This window comes from Eulemur rufifrons, chromosome 16 (assembly GCF_041146395.1).
Source record: "Eulemur rufifrons isolate Redbay chromosome 16, OSU_ERuf_1, whole genome shotgun sequence".
NCBI classification, from domain to species: Eukaryota; Metazoa; Chordata; class Mammalia; order Primates; family Lemuridae; genus Eulemur; species Eulemur rufifrons.
In genome coordinates, this window is record NC_090998.1 from 49824118 (window position 1) to 49850101 (window position 25984).

The 25984-nt window shown below is 38.3% G+C and overlaps 1 protein-coding gene across 1 annotated transcript in view; it reads left to right on the forward strand.

The window, feature by feature from the left end:
- Positions 1–1966: 1966 nt before the first annotated feature.
- The window catches only part of XPOT (exportin for tRNA), a 39329-nt gene continuing 15311 nt past the window's right edge, over positions 1967–25984 (forward strand). Inside the window, exons 1-16 of the mRNA XM_069490002.1 lie at positions 1967–2356; positions 5511–5644; positions 10000–10082; positions 12539–12595; positions 13273–13342; positions 14113–14331; positions 15304–15488; positions 15594–15762; positions 17612–17848; positions 19826–19864; positions 20008–20070; positions 21334–21458; positions 21770–21914; positions 22074–22193; positions 22551–22645; positions 22901–22970. Of these exons, the coding sequence (XP_069346103.1) occupies positions 5585–5644; positions 10000–10082; positions 12539–12595; positions 13273–13342; positions 14113–14331; positions 15304–15488; positions 15594–15762; positions 17612–17848; positions 19826–19864; positions 20008–20070; positions 21334–21458; positions 21770–21914; positions 22074–22193; positions 22551–22645; positions 22901–22970 (1737 nt within the window). The 5' untranslated portion in view covers positions 1967–2356; positions 5511–5584. The remainder of the gene's footprint in view (positions 2357–5510; positions 5645–9999; positions 10083–12538; positions 12596–13272; positions 13343–14112; positions 14332–15303; positions 15489–15593; positions 15763–17611; positions 17849–19825; positions 19865–20007; positions 20071–21333; positions 21459–21769; positions 21915–22073; positions 22194–22550; positions 22646–22900; positions 22971–25984) is intronic.

Here is a 25984-nt window from a genome sequence, read left to right on the forward strand (position 1 = left end):
ATTGTGTCTGGCACCTAATGAATGCTCAAAAATGTTGGCAATTAATACATAAAAGCATTGTCATATGCAAGTATACATGTCCTATGTTAAAATGATAGTGTTGTCAACATTTTGATAACTGTCATTTTATGTTAGTTGGAGATGAGAAACTGCCCTTCCTTCAAGGACTGAGGAGCCAGACCATGAAATGGTCAAATTTGTTTATTTATTTATTTTTAAGACAGGGTCTCACTCTTGTTGCCCAGGTGCAGTAACGTGATCATAGCTCATTGTAACCTCCAACTCCTAGGCAGGAGGCGATCCTCCCTGTCTCATTCTCCCAAGCAGCTAGGACTACAGGCATGTGTCACCACGCCTACATGATTTTTTAAAAAAATTTTGTAGAGACGGGGTCTCAATATGTTGCCCAAGCTGGTCTTGAACTTGGGCCTCAAGTGATCCTCCTGCCTTGGCCTCCCAAAGTGCTGGGATTACAGGCATGAGCCACCGTGCCTGGCCAGGAATGGGCAAATTTAAAATCCCTCTCAGGTCCACTTGAGTTGGATTCCACCAAGTGTTTCCTTATTTGTTCTGAAATAATACAAAATTGAAAGAGATTTTTATAATCCTAGGTATTTGAACTACCATAAAGGAAAGGGCCAATGTTACTAGATAAATTGTAGATAAGCTTTGTAAGACATTTAACATACGAAGTACCCCCAAAATAAATTTACAAATGAAAACAGAAAAGTGAAGACAGTTAAAATACAATTGATTGAATTGCCACATTTTTTAGAATGAGGCAAGTGGAATACACTGAACATACAGACTGTGGAGCCACTCAGACCAAGATTAATATTGGGCCTTCCTAGTCCATAGTTGATCATCACAACAAATGTAAGAATTCATGCAACAATTCATTTATTGAATTGTAACTACAGGCTGGCACTGTGCTAGACTCTGGGGATACGCTGTAATATACACAGAAATACTATACTGACATTTTAAATAATTCGGAATAACATGATGCAACAGTAATTCGAGATATTTTATATATGAAATGTGTGATGCAGTGCCTTGCATATGGTGGTCACTAAATAAATGTTGCTGTTAAATTGTTACATTGGTTTTATTCTACTGCTCTTCCCATTCCTCGCCCTCCCTCAAGTTTTCTTTGTTCTTCACTGTAGTCTCAGTGACTGCAACCTCGGCTGTATTCAGTACATAGTGAATAGTCAACAATGAAACGTAAATATTGAGCACTTATTGTGTGTCAAACACATGTATTAACTCAATCCTCACAATAACCTTTTAAGGCCGACACTACTGCTATCCCCATTATACAGCTAAGTAAACCGAAGCACCGACAGACTGAAGGAACATGCCTGAGGTCAATAACTAGTGAGGAGGAGGCACGGGATTATTCAAATCTAGGTCGCCTGAGCCTATTGCCTTGATGCCTTTACTAATTAACTAATAAGTCTGTGACCGGATAAACGAAGGAAAACTTAGTGGCATCAAAAAACCTAGGAGTAAGATTTTCTAAGAATGCTCTCCTTTTCATGGGCAAAATATTAGTACGTTCAAAGTGAATTTTTTTAAACTGTCAGCATTCATCAGATCCTCACGTTCCTGGACTTGAGACACTGTGGACCACAGAAAAGCAATTAAACAAGTGACACACGTGGTTTGAACCACGTTATTCTGATCTCGGGAACTCGGTACTCCTACCCACTAACTAATTAACGAAGCCTTTACGGAATGCGCGGGGCGAACCCGACGCCGCCGCTGGGACCCGGCGCGGACCCCGCCTGGTAGGCGGGGTCGGCGGAGAGACTCGGGCCGATGCCCCATCCCGGCATGCACCACAGGCCCCGCGACCACGCCTTCCGGCGAGCGCCAGGGAGCGCGTGTGCTCCTTGCCGCCCGGAAGCACCGCCTGCTTGTTGCATGCTGGGAGTTGTAGGCCCCCGGCCCCAGCCCGCGGGCTGCCGTCCGCGCTCTCCATGAGGCTGCTGGCGCTGGCCTGCGCGGCACCGACCCGGGGAGCGCGCTTCGCGCTGACTCAGCGGTGGTGGTGGTGGCGGCGTTAGCCGGCCCTCGCGCTCTTTCCCTTCCTGGGGCGCCGACCCCGCCCGCCTGCTTGCTAGCCTGCCTGCCCCGCGCCACGCAAGAGAAGGTGCCAGGGCACGCGGAGCGGCGAGAGGCGCGCGGCCCCGGCCCCTTCCATCTCCTGCGTTAGCGCTGCGGCAGTGGCGGAGGACTACGGCGACAAGGACGAGGGCCGCTCTCCCGCTCCTTACGTGCGGCGTCGCTCTGCTCCGCTGACCGGCCCACGGGAGTGCAGGCGGGGAGGCGGGATGGAGTGATAGGGAAGGTGACTTGGGGCCCGGGGTGGCGGGACCCGGACCGGGCTTGGTCCGCACGAGGCTGTGGGGAAGTTGACGAGGGCGTACCGGCCCGGATGCCGAGGAGGGGTGCGGGCTGGGGACTGCATGGCGGTGCGCCCCTGGTCTGGGCGAACTGGGTGGGGGTGGGTCCGAGCTGCGGCCGCAGCCGAGCAGCGTGTCCCGAGTGCGTGGCCGCCGGTTGCCGGGTGTTTCATCACCCGAATTGTCACGAGGCTTTCTTTTGGGGAGGGATCCCGGGGAAGGATGGGAGCAAGGCCGGCCGAGGAGGGTCAGAATCGCCTGTGGCCCCCAGCCCATTTGTAGTAGTTGTAGCACGTTCCACCAGTTTCGACTGTAGAGACCTCAAACTTGAATCGCCCCCCCTCCACCCCAGGACAAAAAGGAGGAAAAGTGTTTTTTTGTGTAGTAATTGGCCAGCACCGACACTCCATTTCTTCTCTGACCTTCTTCACAATACTGCAGTAGTGAAGCGCGATGTTTCCCTGTAACCAGAAAAACGAGTACTTTTTGAAAGCGTTAATTAGTTGTTACTGCGGGAGAAGTTACATTTTATTAAAGCGACTTGTCAGCGTGGTGTTAAAAGGCTGGAAAGATTAAGTCCTAGTGTTTGAAACAATCTTCAGTTGCTATGGAGGAATTTTTGCAAATTGTTTGATTCTTGACTTAATGGCTATCCAGGAAAAGTTAAGGCTTAATATTTTAAATATGTTGCTCGCCTTCCTCCAGAACCTTTGCAAGATGAGTAATTGAAGTGTGTACCTTATTGTAACAAATGTTTAAACCCAGAAGGCTGTGTTGTGTTAGGATATTACATGTTCGTGTACAGCCTTTTACTGGTATAGCTGTCCCTTTTCACTAGGGGTGTAACATTTTACTTGTTTGGACACACGTAGGTAATTTACCGTGTTTCATTACACATTGACTATCCAAGCACCTTCTCTGTAGGGTATTCCTTCTGCACTGACAACTGTAACTATTTTATGTTTCCTTAGGTGGTTTATTGGCCATGTTGTTCCTTAGGACCACTTACTTTTTCTCTTGGTAGGATCAAAGTGATTTCACCAAACTTAAACAATTTTTCCTAAAGCCACGGAATATTCTAGAAAGGTTTTATAGGATTTCTCAATGTGGGATTCATAGAAACTCTGAAATTGTTTTCTCTGTAGGCATTCAGGGAACTGTCATCAGATTTTCCTATCATTTTTGGCTGGGGGGAACACAGCCTTTTTTGTGTGTGTTTTCCCATCTGTTCGAAATGCTGATCCACTAGCATGATACAAGAATGCTCCAAGTAGCTCCCATCCTCCTTGTGCCTACCTCTTAAGTATAAATAACCTTTTGAAGGCCCACTATGTACCAGGCATGCTTTGCATACCTTACCTCATTGAAGTCTTTACAACGTTTTGAGACAGATGATCTTTTCCCATTTCATAGGAAGGGCTCTCTTTCAGGTTTTATAATTTGTCCACGTGGCTCCAGTTAGAAAATGGCAAGATAAAGATGCAAACCCAGGCCTTTCCAAATCCAAAAACTGCTCTACTATGTCCTAGGAATATATAAGTGATGAATGTTGAAGACAGTCCTTACCATTTAAGGTTAATGAGAGAAAACTAGTAAGCTGCCCTTGACAATATAGCAGTGCTTAGGAGGGGGCATCTAATCCAATTTGGAAGGGTTGGACTATAGGGGTCAAAGAACTGTTCTTGAAAGAGAGAACCTCTAAATTGAATTTTAAAGGACAAGCAGGGGTTAACCTAGTAACAAGAAAAAAGAGCAGTGTGTGCAAAGATGAAAGAAAGGCAGGATATCACTGGAGAACTGCCGGGTGGGTCAGTATCACTGGCTTTGCCAAGTTGGGGTGCAGAATGGTAAGGAGTTATTCAAAAGTGTCTGGATCTTAATTTTGAGGGCAGTGGGGAGCTACACAGCCTTGTAGTCTGCAGGCATGATTGAACCATAAGAGACTGAGCTTTCTTCTCCAGGGCTCTCAGCTCATCCCAATTTATCATTTCATTCTGGCAGGTCCAGGGAAAGACCGAAAAGCACATTGTGATAGGAGTCCTATAACCTGGATCTGATTTTGACTTTACCATTCCTAAAAGGTTTTGCCCCTTACCCCCTACCTAATTAGTCTTTTGGTCTCTTTAGGTTCTCTTTGGTTATGATAATTAAACAAAAAAATCCCAAAGCCATTTTAATGAAAGTAGGAAAGCTCAGTTTTCCCACTCTTAGGTCTTGAGAGAATAAATGTTATTTTCATGTCATTTACAGTTTCTTCCATGTTTGCTCAAATAAAGACACATTCTATCAAAAACTAAGCTGCCTCTTGGGGTTTATCATGTTCTTTTCTGAGAATGTTAGAGCCTACATTGTGAAGAAATGGATTACTTTCCAGAGATTAAAAAAAGTTCTTAAATAAGAGTAGTCAGTATTTAGTCATTTGTGAGTTTTTGTATTTACTAAATTTTTTTAAAAAATACATTTCTAGAAATGGCTGGCAAGAGAGGAGAGCTGTGAAAGACAAAACTAGTCCATTGTTTAAAAGCTAAATGACTGGTTTTTCATTCTATTCTTTCCTCTTTGATTTGACTTCTCTTACAGTACTTTGTAGACACTCCAATAAGGGTATTGACGTCTGGGGTCAGCTATTCTGATTTTTTAAAAAAATTGTTTGTGATGTTGGTGTCTGGCTGGAAGTAGGCAAAATTTTATAATTCCTATGAGATAATCTGGATTTGCCAATTTTTTACTTAATATGGTTGCACAATTGCACTTTTAAGTACTGGAGGTAATAAATAAAACCGAATAAATTAGATACTGCTACTATTTAAAGTAGAAAATACTTTCTGTACTGTATTAAAGGTCATGAAGAATAAGAAAGCTGGAGAACCTTAATGGGATACTTTAGATTTTTAGAAATTAATGCGTTAGTGGAATATTTAGGAGGGCCCATTCTTCCAAGACTTAGGATCCTTTAGTTGTAATTTGGATAAGTTTCAAAAGAAGTTCTTATAACACTTAAGCTTCTTTGCATAATTTTATCCACTTGTGATATTCTGGATAAGCATCTATTTTGTTTATCAAGCATTGTTTTCTTTCAACTTTACTTTTTGTGTGCAGATGTTTGTGGATTCTTCTGTGGGATCAGAGGGCACGCCTATTGTAACCAGAGAACTCCAAGTATAGCAGCAAGGATGGATGAACAGGCTCTTTTAGGGCTAAATCCAAATGCTGATTCAGACTTTAGACAAAGGGTAAGTTCGTCTGCCTAATCATTTTTTAAAGCATGTTACCACAGATTTGTATCAGAGGACTTGAATTAAAAATACACCTGATGATAAAAGTCTAATTTGGGTAGAAACAAATAGAGATGAATTTGACATATTTGAATATATTCTGAATACAGAAATAGGAAGTATCATGATTTATTTTTTAGTTGGCTGAACAAAAATACCAAGATCTCATGTGGTTCAAGGCAGGTCTTTATGCAACGTCAGTCATTATTTCTAATTATTCAAAAGTTGTAATGCAAAGGATTGTTCAAGGGACTTTCCATAGTAACAGACATGCTTGGCTTGGTCTATACAAGCTTTTTAACTCCTGTGTTGGTGATATTTAACATCCTTGTTATTTAATCAGGTAGACATATAAATAAGCAGTTATGATATGCCATGTCTTAAGTTATATAAAATTATATGGCAAGGAATCCATTTTCAGGAGCCGGGATATAGTTGGATAAATGTAAACAATTAAACATAATGTAGCCTACAACTATAATCATGACTACAGCTGAATGGTAAAAAAAGAATCTAAAGAGTATTCCTATAATTCATTTTTTCAAAGACATGGGCGTTCTGAAGTATAGGGTAAGTGAAATGAGAAAGCTATTGTCTTGTTTCTACTTCTCATATCAAAGGATACTTTTTATAAATGAGGTTAACAATCTAAGCATTAAAGCAGTTTTCTGCTATTATGCAGAAATTTTTTAGAGTAAAAAAAATCCCAAGTAGTTTCTTAACATAGTACCACATGTATGTCTCTGCTGTTAGGTAAGTAGCCCTTCACATACAGGTAATAGTTGAGATTTAAGTATTTGGCTAATTGCAAGGTACCTGTCAACCTGTCAAACAAGTTAGGACATCAAAAGATATTTAAAGTCCATGTCTTCTGCGTATAAATGAATATTTCTTTTCCTTGGGGTTTAAGCTACATTCCTTAAACATAGCATCATAGATTTTTTTTTTTTTTTGAGACAGGATCTTGCCCTGTCCCCCAGGATGGAGTGCAGTGATATGATCCTAGCTCACTGCAGCCTCAAACTCCTGGCCTCAAGCCATCCTCCTGCTTAGGCCTCACAGAGTGCTGGGATTACACATGTGAGCCACCACGCTTGGCCATGCATCATAGGTCTTTACCTTTAGTCTGGCTTGGTACTGCATGCTTATTATACTAAAAGCCTTTGACTATTTGTTTAGTTATTAGATGGCCTTTCCTATTATTTTTTATATGCCTTTTGAAATCTTTTTTTATTAAATTCCAGCGTCTGACAGATTTTTTAAAATGTGTCATGATTTTCTTTTTCAGAAAAGTAAAACCAATACATTATTAGTGGTTTTAATACAGAATTTGTGCTTTTCATCAATAAAAATTGATTCTCTCAGTCACAGGCATATTTTAAGCATTTAGGTCAAGGCATAATTTGATATCCCATTAAACCAATCTGGGTAACAGGATTAATTAGGATGAAAAGGAAGGAAATCTTAAGGAAAAGTGACGTCTGATAGCCCTTTTGTTGTAGTTCAGGAGCAGTGGGAACTTAATTCAGTTTGGTGATGAGATAAAAGACTGCCAACCCCAGTTGCACAGGTGTCTGTCTGTAGTTCTCTGTTATTTACACGGGCAGTAAAAGTAGCTGAGCCAACTCTGTTGTCACATAGGGGCAATAAACCATTACATAAAAGATGTGAACTAGGTAATGAAAGCTAGGACTTGTTCATCAGTGCCACAGGATTTTTTTTTTTTTAATGCTAGTAATGCATAGATCCAGAGTACAAAGACTTTCATTAAAAACTAAAAATTTTCAGGGTAACCCTCCACCCCTTAGAAATAGAATACTCATCTTTGGCTTAAAGCCTATTATTTAAAGAAAATGCCATGTCAGTGACAATTTTAGCAGCTCAACACCCCCCTCTTTTTTGTAAGTGAAGTATTAGGTGGTAAAGGAACATACATAATTTACTTCTACCTTGTCCCCTGCCCTGGCTCCTGAGATACTCCTAAAGGAAACCCTAAGTTTCTTGGACTACTGTTCAGAAACAACTGAGTTAGTGTATTTTACAGCTGTCTGGGCTTTTATATTCTTAATTTCTAAAGCTAGCCATTATTTACTCTGGGCTATTTTCCAACGTCAACAACCAATTCTCTTCTATGGACACCAGCTGGGTGTCCTGCAGTTCAGTTCCAACACTACCAGGAGTTAGCATCACATCCCAGAGTTTCACAAAACTGCCCCTACTCAGACACCAGTCAAAAGTCCGGAATCTCTTGTGCTTCTGATGACTGACTAAAATTGGGGGCACCCACAACTCCCTTCTCAGGTTCCATAATTTGCTAGACTAGCTCATCGACCTCAGGAAACAGTTTATTTACTGTTACCGATTTATTTTAAAGGATGCAAGTCAGGAATAGCCAAATGGAAGAGATGCATAGGGCAAAGTGTGGAAGAAGGGATGTAGCTTTCCAGGCCTCTGCCCTCTCTGGGCGCGTTACCCTCTCAGCACCTCAATGTGTTCACCAACCCTGAAGTTCGGCAGTTTTCATAGAGCTTAATCTCTAGCCCCCTTCCCCTTTCTGGAGGTTGGTGGTTAGAGCTGAAATTTCCAACCCACTAATCACTTGTCTTTCTAGTAACCAGCCCTATCTTGAGGCTGTTTAGGGGTCCTACCCCTAGTCACCTCATTGGCATAAACTCTGGTGTGATCCAAAGGAGCTCATATAAATAACAAGTTAAGGACAATCATGTCATTCAGGAAATTCCAAGGGTTTAAGAGCTCTGTGCCAGGAACCAGTAGCAAAGCCCAAAGATGATACTTATACCACATACTTAAGATAGTATTTGGTGATCTTCATCTAATCACTTTCGTTTACCTGGTCCTCTGTCAATGGGAGCAGCCACTGAGACTGCATATGCAAACGCATTCCCTCATTCATACAATTGCATAGTACAGGAAGCTCACCTAAATATAAATGCAGTAGCTTTTTTCTGTAACCCAAAGGAAAAAAATAATTTTACATATTGATGTAGTGTGTATTATAGTTTACATATATATGTATACACATACATAGCTAAAGCAAGTTACAGAAAATATTTTTGCTAGTTGCAGTGTACTCTGATGTTATCCATTCTGTTTCATTTTTATTATTGTTGCTCAGGATTTTTTTTTTTTTTTTTTTCAATTTAATTTTACAGAATCAAAGAGTCTAACAGTATATCTTGTTAGATACAGTATGTCCTCATAATGTATACATTATTTCTTGTACAATGATATGAAATAATATGGGAAATATTCATGATAAATGTTGCTCAGGATTGATAAATGGATTTCATCACTAATGAAATCACCAGAGTTTTTAAAAATATTGACTAATGAAATTAGTCCTCTAATGCTGAATGTTCCTTCTACCTCATGTCACATTTTGTACCAGTACATACATAATTGTTTTAAAATCATCTAGCAGTGTTTCCAGTTTATTTGCACTTTTCTTGGCTATTTGAGATACTTTTCACAAGTTGCTGAGGTTACTTTACTGTTTGTCCACTGCCATATGTGAAACCTGCATCTGGTGCAACGTGCTAATAAATAATAAAGTAGCTTCCACTTTCTCGGCAGTCTGGTAGAGGGCATATGGGCCTGGTGCCACGTCCCTTCCAGAGTACTCTTGCTCTTTGTTGGCACATAGTCTTACTTCTGATTACAAGGTCCTGAATTCATAAACGGAGGATTAAGTAACATTTCCTAATGCTTTGATCTTTTCAATTATTTGATACTTTCCCAAATAGAAATTTATATCATGCAGTTGTGCTTCCATTTGAATCTTTTCTTTTTAGGGAACTTGCATGATAGAATTAAAGACTTGAAATACCCTCCTTTTCTGTGTAACAGATTAATGTACATACTATGTTTTGTCTTTTATAATCACCTCTTTAATAGGAGATGTGCTATCAAATAGGAAGAGTGCCCTTCATATACCGTTTTATAATTGCACATACTTTAGTAGTATGGCACTTGATAAAAACTTTTATGTTTTCACTGTGATTCTGCGTATTAACCCGGTGAAGTCTGCAGGGCATTTTTGTGTTGTCTCTGCTGTGAGGAAACAGGTTTGAGTATCAACTGATGGAATTTGTCTTTCATTTAACCTTTTTTCTTGGAATGATCCATAAGTTACACATATTCAGAAGCCTAAATTCAGTGTTTTAGCTGTTTTTCCATTTACTGATTTGTTATTAGTTTGCTATTCCCAGAATATTTTGTTTAGTATTAGTATTGAGATTGACTTTTCCAAATGTGTTTGTTGTTGTTATTATTGTTGTCTTGCAATCTTACAGGCCCTGGCCTATTTTGAGCAATTAAAGATTTCCCCAGATGCTTGGCAGGTGTGTGCAGAAGCTCTAACCCAGAGGACATACAGGTATTTAAAAGAAAATTTGTATGAATTCTTAGAAGAATTTAAATTTCTGTGAACATGGCAGGACTGTTAAATTTACCTGTATTTGGAACATGTTTTCATAGAAACATTTTATGACTTGCTCCCTTTTGGAAACCGTTAATATATAGTCATTCAGTGTAGAAATGAGAAAAATAGTAAACCAACAGTTTGGTCATTCCAGAATTGACTTTTTAGTAAAACTATCATTTGCTGTATGTTGTATACCTGACAACAGATCCCAGCTGGAATAGAGTGAGGTAAAAACTTCCTTATCATACTGGGAGTGATAATTGGTTTTCTAAAAACTTGGTAAAAGAGGCATTCATAAATGATATATAAATTTTTAATTTTAACTTAAAATATATAAACATTCAATTACCAATCTTTTGGTATTGGACCACGGTCTTTGTGTATGTGCCACTAGCATTTACTTTATTCTTATGTCAATCACACCCATGACTCATCCTCTACAATTCCTAGCTTGTACAATGAGTGCAGTGAAACGATAAATACAGATTTCCTAGATTTTTTGGGTATTTGCTTCTACCTGTCAAGTCTTTCGGTTATATCTAGCTGACATCAAATATGTACAAGGTTTTTTGCCCCCCTGCATTGTGGCTTTCTGTGAAGTCTTTCTAAAGCATTTGACTTACTTTTTACAGAAATAGGAATTTTATACTCATTTCGTTAGTTTATATGACAGTTAACTGAGTGACTTTCTTATAAAAGAAGTACAACTGGTATAGTGAGGGATGGGGAAAACACAGCTGTTGAGTCAGCTTACTAGTGGGGGCAGAAGCGCCTGGATAAGTAGAGGGTCTCTTGGCTGGAGTTCTCAGCATGCAGGGCCTATCAGTCTGTTTTACACCTGAAATTGAGGGCTTCAGGTTAGTTAGAGTAGGTTTTGAGAACGTCTGCTGTATGTCTTAGAGTAAATAAGAGCTGGCTTTTTTTTTTTTTTTTTTGAGACAGAGTCTCACTCTGTTGCCCGGGCTAGAGTGAGTGCCGTGGCGTCAGCCTAGCTCACAGCAACCTCAAACTCCTGGGCTTAAGTGATCCTACTGCCTCAGCCTCCCGAGTAGCTGGGACTACAGGCATGCGCCACCATGCCCGGCTAATTTTTTGTATATATATATTTTAGTTGTCCATATAATTTCTTTCTATTTTTAGTAGAGACGGGGTCTCGCTCTTGCTCAGGCTGGTCTCGAACTCCTGACCTCCAGCGATCCACCCGCCTCGGCCTCCCAGAGTGCTAGGATTACAGGCGTGAGCCACCGCGCCCGGCCAAGAGCTGGCTTTTAATTAAGGGCTTCCTGTAGTTTTTTTTTCCCCCCTAGTGGAAAATCTAAGTCTTATAAAATTCAGTTAAAGGCTTCAGTGTCATCCTTAAAAATAGAAAGCCTAAGTTCTCAAAAGAGATGTTAATTAAAGCTAACTTTACAAAGTTTTAGAAGATTACGTTCCATCTTCTTGCATGTGAAATTATTTTGTTTGGTTAATTCGTGTAGTCTAAATTAAGAGGAGATCTCCATTCTTATTTGGACCAGTTACCTTTATATAGCAAAAATTGTTGTATGACTAAGCCTGGCCCAAACTGTCTGTTTTGAATGAGCAGATTGTTGGTTTCTAAAGGGTCTTTGTCAGAGTTTATAGCTGGCTCGCTGCAACTCTGCATCACCCCTAGAGAGATAATTAGAAATGGATAATTGGTGAATGTTAATTTTTGCCCCCATTTATAAGGGCAGTATATTTGTAATTCAGTTTCATGTGTGAACTTTGAGACTAGCCTGACAGACCACATGGCTTATTTTGGATTTGGCTGCAGTAGAACTCACTGGGGCTTAAGGAGGACTTGGGTGACTATCTCTGATTTGACTCAGTCTCTGGCTGTTCTGCCATTTGTTATTTTACAGCTAAGCTTTGTATTGTGAAATGAAGGACTTGTTCCAGGAATCCGAACATCTCCAGTTTAGAGGGAATGCCTTCTCTTTACACAGCACTATATTTAGGGTGCATCTTGATTTATTTTGATTATTTTGCTTGTCAGATTTAATGGAAATGTTGAATATCATATAATATTTAGAGTTCTCTTAGCTTATTTATTTATTTATTAATTTTTGAGACAGTCTCGCTCTGTTGCCCAGGCTAGAGTGTCGTGGCATCAGCCAAGCTCACAGCAACCTCAAACTTTGAGCTCAAGCGATCCTCCTATCTGAGCCTCTCAGAGTGCTAGGATTACAGGTGTGAGCCACTGTGCCTGGCCTATTAGCTTTTTAAATAAGTGGATTTTAATATTATAAAAAGAGATTAGTGTGTAGGAAGCAAGCCAAGGTGTATTTGAGAAAGTTTTCTGTTATATTATTCATTAATATTTTGCCTTTCATTTGTTTTCTTCGATTTATTGTCTGCTTATCGAATTTCCTTTTTTTCTTTTTCAGTGATGATCACATAAAGTTTTTCTGCTTTCAAGTACTAGAACATCAAGTTAAATACAAGTAAGGCTTTTCTCACTGTTTTTAGACACTGAGGTTTGTGGCGAGAGGCCATTTTCTATTTAGTTTTTTCTTTGAGGAAACCATAACAGGTTGTAAACTGACAGTGTATTATAACTTATATCCAGGTTATAGACGTGTTTCAATGTATCCAGAAGTTTTTGAAAAATACTGAGATAGTTGGTTACATATAAAAATCCAGACACTTCACAGAAAAATCTATATGTCCAGCTTCTTTGAATCAGATCTAACACCAGACCTGTTTTTCCACATGAAAATTGTTAGAGTTAAGTGGCCACATTAGCATTTGTGTGCAGAATCCCTGGCTTACTAAGCAAAAACAATGAATCACTGCTGAGAGGACACTTAGTTTGTCTATTGACCACAGACCTCAGAACGTGGATATATTTCTGTTAGAAAAATTATGTAGCTGTCATTTTGTTTCAACATGAACAGAACCACAAATCAAACAAGGATTGATGTTGATACCAAACCTGTCACTCTGATCCTTATCTTTAAAGCAGTGATGAGAGGCATCGATTTATTGATTCATTTTAGGAAACTTTAGATAATTGAGAGCTATAGAAATTTTCCCTTTCAAAAATATAAGAGGCTATTACTTTTTACAACTACGGACACCAAATACAGCCATTATTCTTTTTCTTCTTTATTTTGAACAGGTATTCAGAACTAACCACTGTTCAACAACAACTAATTAGGGAGACGCTCATATCTTGGCTTCAAGCTCAGGTAAAATAGTAATTTCATTCAGTACCTCAAATTACCAGATATTTAAACTTTTATTTTTGCAAGAGTTTGCAGCCTTACCTCAAAAATTTTGATCATTTATCCTCCATTTGATCCTATAGCTTTTTTAAAAAGTGCTGGTTTTGAAGATCATGGGTAGATGGAAACTTAACAATAATTTAAAATTATGTCAATAACTGAAACTGTCATATCTCCCACGACACGTTGTGGAAACTTTGGTTTTAAGATGTAATTTTTTTTATTTTCATTTTTTATTTTTTTTACTACTTGACAAAAGCTGCTTTTCTGTTTGGCTCTTAAAGGCGAGCCCTTTTGGACAGACTCTTCTTCACAAGATCCCTTTTCAAAAAGGGCCAGTGGAGTTCTTTATACACAGCATGTTTTTTTTTGGTTAATTTTAGCTAATCTTAACATATAAAGCAGTTGTGTAGCTGGAATTCTTATTTTCCTTAAAGAGCAAGCAGATAGAAGAAAAGTATTTTTTTTTCTTAGCAGAAATTATAGGAACTATTAAAACTCTGCACATGAAACTTGTCTGTAAAAGTGTAAGAGTGACAGGTAGTAACCATTAGAACCTATGGTCATCATCTGGCCAGTCACTTAAATACTTTGATAATTTTGATGCGTATTTGTTGCATAGCTAATCTGGACCATGTTGAAGTTTGGTAGAGTTTTACCTTTTTGTGATGAAATGTGTTTCTGAGTATTTTCAATTTACCTTTAATTTCGTGGACTATTTCTCTCTTTGTCAGATGCTGAATCCCCAACCAGAGAAGACCTTTATACGAAACAAAGCAGCCCAAGTCTTCGCCTTGCTTTTTGTTACAGAATATCTTACTAAATGGCCCAAGTTTTTTTTTGACATTCTCTCAGTAGTGGACCTAAATCCAAGGGGAGTAGATCTATACATCCGAATCCTCATGGCTATTGATTCCGAATTGGTGGATCGTGATGTTGTGCATACATCAGAGGCAAGTAACTAACCATTAATTTTTGTATGAGATAATGGGCACATAAGAAAAGGAACAAGAAATCTTTTTTTTTAATTTTTGAGGTAAATTTTCTTAATAATTATGAATTTACCCAATGTTCTGAATTTTATTTTACAAAGGAACTTAATTTTTTTTCAGATGTAGGTAGAAATTAAAATATTGGATTTTTTTAACTAGGCAAATGCTTTGTCCAGTGAAATACACAAATTTGTTTTCTTCTATGAATTCGTTGAGAAATGTAGTCTATATTTAATACTGCCATATAGTCCCTGAACATGGAAGAAGCATTGCTTATGAAGTATCAGTGCTGGCTGTTTCTGTATTCTCAGTCACATAGTTTAAGTATTATGTTTACATATTGAGGAATAACTTACCACATCCTTAAGACATTTTCTTTTTTTAATTGAGATGGGGTCTCACTTTGTTGCCCAGGCTAGAGTGCAATGGTATCATTGTAGCTAACTGCCACCTCAGACTCCTGGGCTCAAGTGATCCTCCTGCCTCAGTCTCCCAAGAAGCTAGGCCTACAGGCACACACCACTGCACTTGGCTTTTATTTTTTGTAGAGATTGGGTCTCTCTCTTGCCCAGGCTGGTCTCGAACTCCTGGCCTCAAGCAATCCTCCCACCTTGGCCTCCCAGTGCCAAGATTACAGGCATGAGCCACCACGCCCAGCACATGCTTAAGATTTTCTAAGTAACGCTTATTTATAATTTGTGTTTAATAAGAAATTAACTCTGACGCTGAGGAATAGCATGGAAGAAGGAAATACAAAGAATTACAGGATATGACTTTGGAGCTGATAAATAGGAAATAGCGGTAGAGAATGTGTTGACAAGTCTGGAAGTTTAATGTTGAGGAACAATCACTGTGTGCGACTATATTCAGATGTCAAACATTATTTTGTGAAGTAATCTACATTGCGTATTTGGTGTTTTGTTTTGTTTTTAGGAGGCTCGTAGGAATACTCTCATAAAAGATACCATGAGGGAACAGTGCATTCCAAATCTAGTGGAATCATGGTACCAAATATTACAAAATTATCAGTATACTAATTCAGAAGTGACGTGTCAGTGCCTTGCAGTAGTTGGGGCTTATGTTTCTTGGATAGACTTATCTCTTATAGCCAATGATAGGTAAGTATGCCTATAATTTTTCTTTAGTATAAACCTGTAAAATACAGTGTTTAAAACTCATGAATTTGAAAATGTCATAACAATTTTATTCCCCCATTACCCCAGGTTTATAAATATGCTGCTAGGTCACATGTCAATAGAAGTTCTACGGGAAGAAGCATGTGACTGTTTATTTGAAATTGTAAATAAAGGAATGGACCCTGTTGATAAAATGAAACTAGTAGAATCTTTGTGTCAAGTATTACAGTCTGCTGGCTTTTTCAGCATTGACCAGGTCAGTAAATTTATATATATAAAGTTTTGAAAATTGTTAGAACAAACTAGGGTATGTAATAAGTTAAATATAATAACAGCTTTTTCTTCCCCCCTCCCCCACCAAATGTTAGAAATTCTCCTTGAGATTATAATAATAAGCTACTGTGTCTAGAGAGCCATAATGTTTTCAGTAGTATTTGCCTTGGAGAATGGATTATGCCAGTTCTTAAACTTGAAGGTCGGGATGGTGCCTGTAGTTGTACATTTCTTAGAAACTCCCAGATGATACACTGCTGTCTATGGACCATTCATTGAGTAGCAAAGGACTTTACTATTTAAATGGCAGTGCATTTTGGCCAAAATTAGACCCAGTAATCATAAATGTTGCATTTTCATCATACTTTTGAATCTTGACTCCTTTGAGCTGTTAGAAATTTAACCCCAAGAGAGTAAGTACTCAAAATGTGATAAAGTAGTAGTTTAGAAAGGTAACTTTAAGGTTTTTATTTTAGTTTTTGCTGTGACAGAGATAAAGAATTTCTAAGACATCTTTGTATTACTGCTATGTTGGTAATATGGCTTTAGTGGTTTTCTTGGTCAATTGTATGATTTTCCTACATCTCTAATGTCTTATTTATTTCCTGGTAAAAGACATAAAATGGTGATGGTACAGCCTCTTTCTATAGGAAAATAGCATAAGGGTAATTAATGAAAATAATCTGAGTTTGAGTTCTGACTCGAACACTGATAAGACCTGAGGCAGGCCGGGCGCGGTGGCTCACGCCTGTAATCCTAGCACTCTGGGAGGCCGAGGCGGGTGGATTGCTCAAGGTCAGGAGTTCGAGACCAGCCTGAGCGAGACCCCGTCTCTACTAAAAATAGAAAGACATTATATGGACAACTAAAAATCTATATAGAAAAAATTAGCCGGGCATAGTGGCGCATGCCTGTAGTCCCAGCTACTCGGGAGGCTGAGGCAGTAGGATCGCTTAAGCCGAGGAGTCTGAGGTTGCTGTGAGCTAAGCTGACGCCACGGCACTCACTCTAGCCTGGGCAACAAAGTGAGACTCTGTCTCAACAAAAAAAAAAAAAAAAAAGACCTGAGGCAGGTAATTGTAATAGCCTACGTCCTTGTAGGATAGTAGAGGCACAAAACACATAGCATCAGAAAGGACTGTTGTAGGCCGGGTGCAGTGGCTCACGCCTGTAATCCTAGCACTCTGGGAGGCCAAGGTGGGAGGATCACTCAAGGTCAGGAGTTCGAGACCAGCCTGAGCAAGAGCGAGAACCTGTCTCTACTAAAAGTAGAAAGAAATGATTTGGACAGCTAAAAATCTATATAGAAAAAAAATTAGCCAGGCATGTCTGTAGTCCCAGCTACTCAGGAGGCTGAGGCAGGAGGATCGCATGAGCCCAAGAGTGTGAGGTGGGCTAACGCCACGGCTCTCTAGCCCGGGCAACAGAGTGAGACTCTGTCTCAAAAAAAAAAAAAAAAGGACTGTTGTAAATTGTTGCACATACTATAATGTGGCAGCGTTAACTTTATTAGAGCACGTTCACCAAATTCAACAGTTTAGAGAGGAGAAGGTTCTGAAACCATAGATCTTTTTGTTTAAGGTTTTATAAAGCTGGTAACATCTATAGGACTGTAATCATTAAGAACAGTTGCTTTAAAGAGTACTAGTGGATATTAATAGTAGCAGAGGAATTTCTAAGAATTTCTCCAGTCAAAATGGTAGAATTGTTAAAATGTCTAATGTCAGTTTAAAATTGAATCCTGTAATTGACACTTGGTCCACACTAAAGTTTAGTGTTTTTCCTCTTACTCTTGGGTAGGTGGTTTTAAATTGAAGTCTATTTTAATATAGGAAGAAGATGTTGACTTCCTGGCCAGATTTTCTAAGCTGGTAAATGGAATGGGACAGTCATTGATAGTTAGCTGGACTAAATTAATTAAGAATGGGGATATCAAGAATGCTCAAGAGGCACTACAAGCGATTGAAACAAAAGTGGCACTGATGTTGCAGCTACTAATTCATGAGGATGATGACATCTCTTCTAACATTATTGGATTTTGTTATGATTATCTTCATATTTTGAAACAGGTAAGTCTTTGTTTTATTCTGTTTCTCCTGTAGATAATATAAAGGAGGCATGGAGAATTCGAAATATACAGGGAAAATGAAAACAAGAAAATATCCTTTATTCTACCACCTAAAGATATTTATTATTAAATATTAATGTATTTCCATCTTTTTTCTGTAAATTTCTTAGCCGGAAAACAAAAGTGGCTAGGTTCAGAAATTTGCTAGCTTCAGAGTTAGTTATAGGCTTAAGTTACATTTTCATTTTGAACTTATTTTTATTTCTGAATACAGTAGGAATTTTATTAAGCATGATTCATTATTTTAATTACATATACATCATTTCTTATAAACAATTTGTGATTTTTTTCTTTAAATTAGAGATGGGTTCTCACCCTGTCACCTAGGCTGGAGTGCAGTGGTACAATCATAGCTCACTGCAGTCTCAAGTGATCCTCCTACCTTAGCCTCTTTGAGTAGCTGGGAGTACAGATGTGTATCACTATGCCTGGCTAATTTTTCTTATTTTTATTTTTAGAGATGGGGGATTTGCTATATTGCCCAGGCTGGCTACAATTAAGCCCTGGATTCCCGCAATCCTCCCACCAAAGCCTCCCGAGTCACTGGGATTATAGGCATGAGATACTGTGACTGACCAATTTCTTTCTTTCTTTCTTTCTTTCTTTCTTTTTTTTTTTGATACAAAGTCTCATTCTCTCACCCAGACTGGAGTACAGTAGTGTGATCAGAGCTCAGTGCAACCTCCAACACAGGTGCTCAAGCAATCCTCATGCCCTGGCTTCCCAAGTACCTAGGACTACAGACATACACCACCATGCCCAGTTAATTTTTTAAAAAATTTTTTTGTAGAGACAGGGTCTTGCTATGTTGTCCAGGCTGGTTACGAACTTCTGGCCTCAAGCAGTCCTCCCACCTCGACCTCCCAAAGTGCTGGGATTATAGGCATGAGCCACTGCTCCCAGCCTGGGCTGCCAATTTCTTATGAACCATTTTTACACTCAAAAATTTCTACCACGCCGGGCACGATGGCTCACGCCTGTAATCCTTGCACTCTGGGAGGCCGAGGCGGGTGGATCTCTCGAGGTCAGGAGTTCGAGACCAGCCTGAGCAAGAGCGAGACCCCGTCCCTACTAAAAAAAAATAGAAAGAAATTATCTGGCCAACTTAAAATATATATAGAAAAAAATTAGCCGGGCATGGTGGCGCATGCCTGTAGTCCCAGCTACTTGGGAGGCTGAGGCAGTAGGATCGCTTAAGCCCAGGAGTTTGAGGTTGCTGTGAGCTAGGCTGACCCCACGGCACTCACTCTAGCCCAGGCAACAAAGTGAGACTCTGTCCCCCCCAAAAAAAAAAATTTCTATCAGTTAATTCTAATAAGAACTTAAAATGTAGATGGTATTAGTCTCCATATTATATCATGTAGCAATTCAAAGAGTTAGTAACTTGTCATTATGATATAAGAGGGCCATTTCTATTTTATTTGCATTGGATTAATTGAATCAAGTCAAGCTTAAAATAATTATTTTCCAAAATGAATTTAAGTTTTGTTTTATTGTTATAAACACAACACATGTTTACATGCATACTTTAAGAAACTTTAGGCAGTGTCGAAAGGTATGTTCACTGTTGGTAATCCTACTATGTATCTCTTAATGGGTTTCTAAACTCATTTACTTTGTTTAAAACCAGGAAGGAGATCATCCTTAACTGTCCTTGTAACCTGCTGCTTTGCTAAATACATTATAGGTATCTTTAAAAATCAAATTCATGTACATGTTTTTGCCTGCATGTCAAGTTATTTACTAGAAGTGGAATTGCTAGATCTTAGTTAGGTACGTATTAAACATAGACAGGTGCTGCCAAACTGCCTTCCAAAAGAGTTGTGTGCATGTTTTAGAAGGTTTGATTAGAAAAATGTTCTGATATACAAGTATACCTTTAGGAAGCCTAATAAAATTATTGCTTACTTTTTAACAGCTTACAGTGCTCTCGGATCAGCAGAAAGCTAATGTAGAGGTAATTGACTTCTTTATGCTCCTTTTAAACTAATAATAGATTCTTTTTGTGTATAATCTGCTTTAAAATATATAGCTTAATTTCAAATTATGTCAAATTAAAAGGAGACTGATTGACAAAGACTATTTTATTATTAATTTTAGGCAATCATGTTGGCCGTTATGAAAAAATTGACTTATGATGAAGAATATAACTTTGAAAATGAGGTAAGAATTTTTGTGTTGAGAAATTGGTTTTAATATTATTTACTTAACATCATATCAATATTTCAAGTTTTTATTGTTTGGGGACCCTTTAAAACAAGAAGTATTTGAAAAATTAGCCTTCGTTATATTGATGTCAACCTTGGATGAAATTAATAGAAGCTTCTTAATCTTTCATTATATATATATATATATATTTTTTTTTTTTTTTTTTTTTTCAAGACAGTCTCACTCTGTTGCCCAGGCTAGAGTGCCGTGGCGTCAGCCTAGCTCACGGCAACCTCAAACATCTGGGCTCAAGCGATCCTCCTGCCTCAGCCTCCCGAGTAGCTGGGACTACAGGCATGCACCACCATGCCCGGCTAATTTTTTCTCTATATATTTTTAGTTGTCCATATAATTTCTTTCTATTGTTAGTAGAGACGGGGTCTCGCTCTTGCTCAGGCTGGTCTCGAACTCCTGAGCTCAAACGATCCACCCACCTCGGCCTCCCAGAGTGCTAGCATTTTTTATATTTTGTCCATTAACCCTTTTAAAAACTCTTTGTAGCACTGAACTTAGTAAAATACTGACAATATTATTGGTGATCATATCTCATTTTGTATTTAATAAGTGTGATGAACCTCACTTAATAAGCCTGTATGAGAGAGTGGAAATGAGGCACTCTAGACTTGTTCCAGTTAAAATTCTTATCCAGGCTTGTGAGTGGGTCAGCTTCCCATCAAACACAAAGGCCATTAGGTACTTTTCTAGGGATTCAATCATGGCTTGTGCTGCTTAGCGATGTGCTGAAGTGTTCTATTTCCCACCTCATGCATTCAAAACTTTGGGCTGTAAAAGGGTAATAGTGATGATGACCAACGCACTGCGCACTTAGGAAGTGCCTGGCTCCTAACATTTAATAGCTCCTGTTGTATGATATTATTACCACATTTTATAGCGGACACTGACAGATGACAGTAAATAAGGTGCCAAAGGACCCAAAGCCCAGCAAGAACCCAGTGTGGCTCTAGACGCTTGTCCTTGACCTTCTCCTTGGACGGTTTCTGGCTCTAGGCTTTTGAAAGGTCTAGAGCTATACTGAGAAATACTTATTTGTGAGCAGGAGGGGAGAAGCCACTAAGTATAGTTAAGTTTTCTTATATAAATGAATATTGATGAAAATATAAAAATATCAAATTGGTAAATGCAGAAAGCTACAAGAGAACTGAATACATGAATATTAAAGTCTTTTAAGTATTTTAAATGAGGATTTTTAACTTACAGGGTGAAGATGAAGCCATGTTTGTAGAATATAGAAAACAACTGAAGTTGTTGTTGGACAGGCTGGCTCAAGTTTCACCAGAGTTACTGCTGGCTTCTGTTCGCAGAGTTTTTAGTTCTACACTGCAGTAAGTTTGCTATTATTTTTGTAATAAGCCCACTTCTTTCCTTTGCTCTCTGATGGTGATCTAAAATAGGTGATTAACATGACTTATTGATCCATGTTACTTATTAAGATATTAGGTATATCTCTGGAAACAGTGCTCTTATCTCCTTGATTTATCTTGATCCTTTCTACTTTTGTGATTATAAATTATGTTGTCTGGGAAAATTACAATTGCTCTGACTTTTTAATAATTAAAGAGGCTTCTGTTGGTGTGTTATCCTGTGCTTTACTAGTTGTATGTTCGGATCTCAATGACATATTATACCTTGGTAGGAATTGGCAGACTACACGGTTTATGGAAGTTGAAGTAGCAATAAGATTGCTGTATATGTTGGCAGAAGCTCTTCCAGTATCTCATGGTGCTCACTTCTCAGGTGATGTTTCAAAAGCTAGTGCTTTGCAGGATATGATGAGAACTGTAAGTATACTGAAGATAATTTTTTTTAAACATAAAATTCTGTTTTCACTGTAAGCTAGGGGGAATTCCTTGATTGTTAGAGCTTAGTATATGTTAATAGTGGGGCATTTTGATATTGCAATAAATAAGAATGGGTTTCTTAACTTTTTCCTGCTACAGTTGGTAACGTCAGGAGTCAGTTCCTATCAGCATACATCTGTGACATTAGAGTTCTTTGAAACGGTTGTTAGATATGAAAAGTTTTTCACAGTCGAACCTCAACACATTCCATGTGTACTAGTAAGTATACATTTTACTCTGGATTTTTATTTTCCATGTATTTCAGCTAATGAACAGATAATATTCTATCTTTCTGTCCTCTATAATTTTTCTCAGAGTCAAAAGCTCTGAAAAACTCTAGAAAGACACTGAAACTAACCCCTCCTCCATTTCTTTTAAATAGATAATTTTAGTCATCTAAAATAAGTCCTCAAGGACTTATTTGTATATAGTATAGAATTATTTTTTGTATATTCATGGTTCCTTTCTTTTAGGAGTTAAGAAATAAAATTTGATGTAAACAAAAATGTGGCATGACAATAGCAATGAAAGCCCTGAGTAAGTGCAGAAATAGTAAAGGTGTCTCTGTTTCTTTAGATGGCTTTCTTAGATCACAGAGGTCTACGGCATTCTAGTGCAAAAGTCCGGAGCAGGACTGCTTACCTGTTTTCTAGATTTGTGAAATCTCTCAAGTAAGTGTAAAATCTCAGCTTTTATGTTTAGCTCTTTATTTTTTACATTATTAAATAGACATATAAGTTATTTTCCAAGAGCCTGGAGTAGATTTGGTTCTTTCTGTTGCAAGGCACGTTTTCCTTTTATGTCACGATGACTTTTTCTGCTCATTAGCCAGGTACTTTGTTCAATAATAAAAAATTGTTGGTTTGCGTGCTTTCAATGGTACCATTATTTTCTTAATTGTGATTTTCCTTTTTGCTTTTTTTCAGTAAACAAATGAATCCTTTTATTGAAGATATTTTGAATAGAATACAAGATTTATTAGAGCTTTCTCCACCTGTAAGTATATGTCCTTTTAAGGTATTTTGCCCAGATGTCATTGAGCCCACCCATGCTGTTAGCCTTGCCTTTGTGGACAATTTTTTTTTTTTTTTTTTTTGAGGCAGAGTCCTGCTCTGTCACCCTGGCTAGAGTGCCGGGGCATCAGCCCAGCTCACAGCAACCTCAAACTCCTGGGCTCAAGCGATCCTTCTGCCTCAGCCTCCCGAGTAGCTGGGACTACAGGCATGCACCACCATGCCCGGCTAATTTTTTCTATATATTTTTAATTGTCCAGCTAATTTCTTTCTATTTTTTAGTAGAGACAGGGTCTCAAATGATCCACCCGCCTCAGCCTCCCAAGTGCTAGGATTACAGGCGTGAGCCACCGCGCCCGGCCTGTGGGCAATTTTTAAAAATGTGGTAGAGGGAGGTGTGTGTGCAAGAGTTCTCTTTACCTAAATTCTGTTGATGTAGTAAACAAAATATAGTAATAGAAAGGAATTAAGAGCTGACTAATACATTTGGCAGCATGGAATATGGTCAGCTCTTTGTGTATTATTAAATTTAGGTAAAGTATTTTATGGAGAAGAAAAATTCAACTTATAAATTATTCTCTATTTAGTACTACAATTGTATTAGCTGTTCTTAGCAACTCCTACTGTTAGACTGAAGTTTTTCTGTTAACTTCAGGCTTAGGGTATTTAAATGCTGGTTGATCTGAATATTTTGATAGGTTTGGGCCATGATCCTGAAAGAGCAAAATCCCTAATGTCTAAAAATCCCAAAAATCACAATGCTAAAAGATGCAAAACCTGAAAATATAATTCTGGAAAAAAAAATTTTTTAATTCTTTAAAAGGCATTGATTAATATTTTTTAAACAGGATTTATTTGAGAAACATATAAAAACATGACAATACTTCATAGGCCAGTTTACAAAATAAAATAGGCAATAATAACATAATTTTTGCAAACATAAACACTAAGGTATACTAATGACAGGAGCAGATAAATTGCATTTATAAAGAAATAGGTCAAAAAGTGATGTTTATCAATACATATCGTGATGGTTGGTAATTATATGTACCCAGCTTTATAACTGTGGTCATCATGTCAGACAACCTAAGTCTTTTGACAAGATTGATTAGAAACTGCAATGGGTCCACCCAAACAGCTGAGATCTCAAGAAATTTTATATGTTACTGCAGATACACAAAAAGGACATCTGTTTATTTGCCAAGACAGTTTCAACATTTTTACATATATGCACGATGATTAAAAAATCAATGTTGTGATAATGCACAATTGTGGAGTCAAATTTATGATGTCAGAGGCAGCAGAAGAAAAGTCTGTCCCAGCTTTCAGAAAGAGACCAGTTTGCCTTCGGTGTTTGTTCTTTCCTGGCCATGGCCGATTGGATGGTGCCCGCCAACATTGAGGGCAGATCTTCCCCACCTGGTCCACTCAGACCCACCACCTAGTCCACTTAGACTCACTAATATCTTCTGGAAACAACCTCAAAAGATACACTCAAACTAATGCTTTACTAAGTGTTTTTTAATCCATTCAAATCAATACCATGTCAACTTGGCACTCATATGCATCTCCTTAATTTCCAAGTAAAGACAATAGCAAGGTAATAGTTCCACTTACCATGGTGCAACTATCCTGCTTACAACCAAAAACACACTAATCCCTTCCCCAGAATGTGGCTGTCAGGATTTTGACATTTAGGATTTTAGTTTTTCAGGAATGTGATTTTCGGGAATTTAGATGATAGGGATTTTAGACTTTAGGGATTTTGATCTTTCGAGATTTCAATCTTTCAGGATTATGATCAGCACCGTTTGGGATCCATTTCACTAAAAATATTTAAGTTGGGATACTTTTTTTGTCTTTTTCTCTTTTTTCCCACAAGGCAGCCTACCACTGAATAAATTGAGATATTTTTATTTATTTTTTTTTTTTTGAGACAGAGTCTCTCTCTATTGCCCAGGCTAGAGTGAGTGCCGTGGCGTCAGCCTAGCTCACAGCAACCTCAAACTCCTAAGCTCAAGGGATCCTCCTGTCTCAGCCTCCCGAGTAGCTGGGACTACAGGCATGCACCACCATGCCCGGCTAATTTTTTCTATATATATTTTTAGCTGTCCATATATAATTTCTTTCTATTTTTAGTAGAGATGGGGTCTCACTCTTGCTCAGGCTGGTCTCGAACTCCTGAGCTCAAACGATCCGCCCACCTCGGCCTCCCAGAGTGCTAGGATTACAGGCGTGAGCCACCGCGCCCGGCCTTAAATTGAGATATTTTTAAAGTACATTTTGACTGTCACTCATTTAATGAAAATCATTACTAGAGGTGCCATTGAAAAATGAATAAAACAATACCTTTAGGTTAGAAAGGTTATATAATTTCACTGCATGAAGGGTTACTAGTGAATTATATGGTTAATTTATCCTTGCCTACATAGTATAAAAACCTATGTATTAAAGTACTTTACCCAGTTAATGTCAATTTTCCTTGGCAGTTTACAGTGCCATGTAAGACTTAGGTGTTGAAGAAGACATATTTTCTTACAGATATTAGAAATTTTTTATGTTTTTCATACAGTACATATAAACAATGACTTGTACTATACCTGTAATCCTTCTTCAGTATATAAAAAGACCTGAATCAAATTGCTTTCTTGAATATCAGCCACTTGATAGGGTTGTGAGTAACCGATTTTTAGAGTACCCCACATTTATGTAGCTACTTTATCTTTCTCTTCTTAACTTCTAGAGCAGTGATAAGGCCTAGCAGGTACTTAATACAATCTTTAATTACTTTTAAATAAGGACATTTCTTTTTCAAGGGATAGGGAATTTTTTTAATAATAAAAGCACCACACATGATTTATCTGTTTTAAGACTGGGTTTTTCTTTAATTTTTTCTTAACAGGGAATTTTAGTGTTGGACCTAGAGGGAACTCTGATTCCCCCTCACTCCTCTTGGTGTCTCTGACTGCATAAATGTAAAAAATAACAAAATTTGTT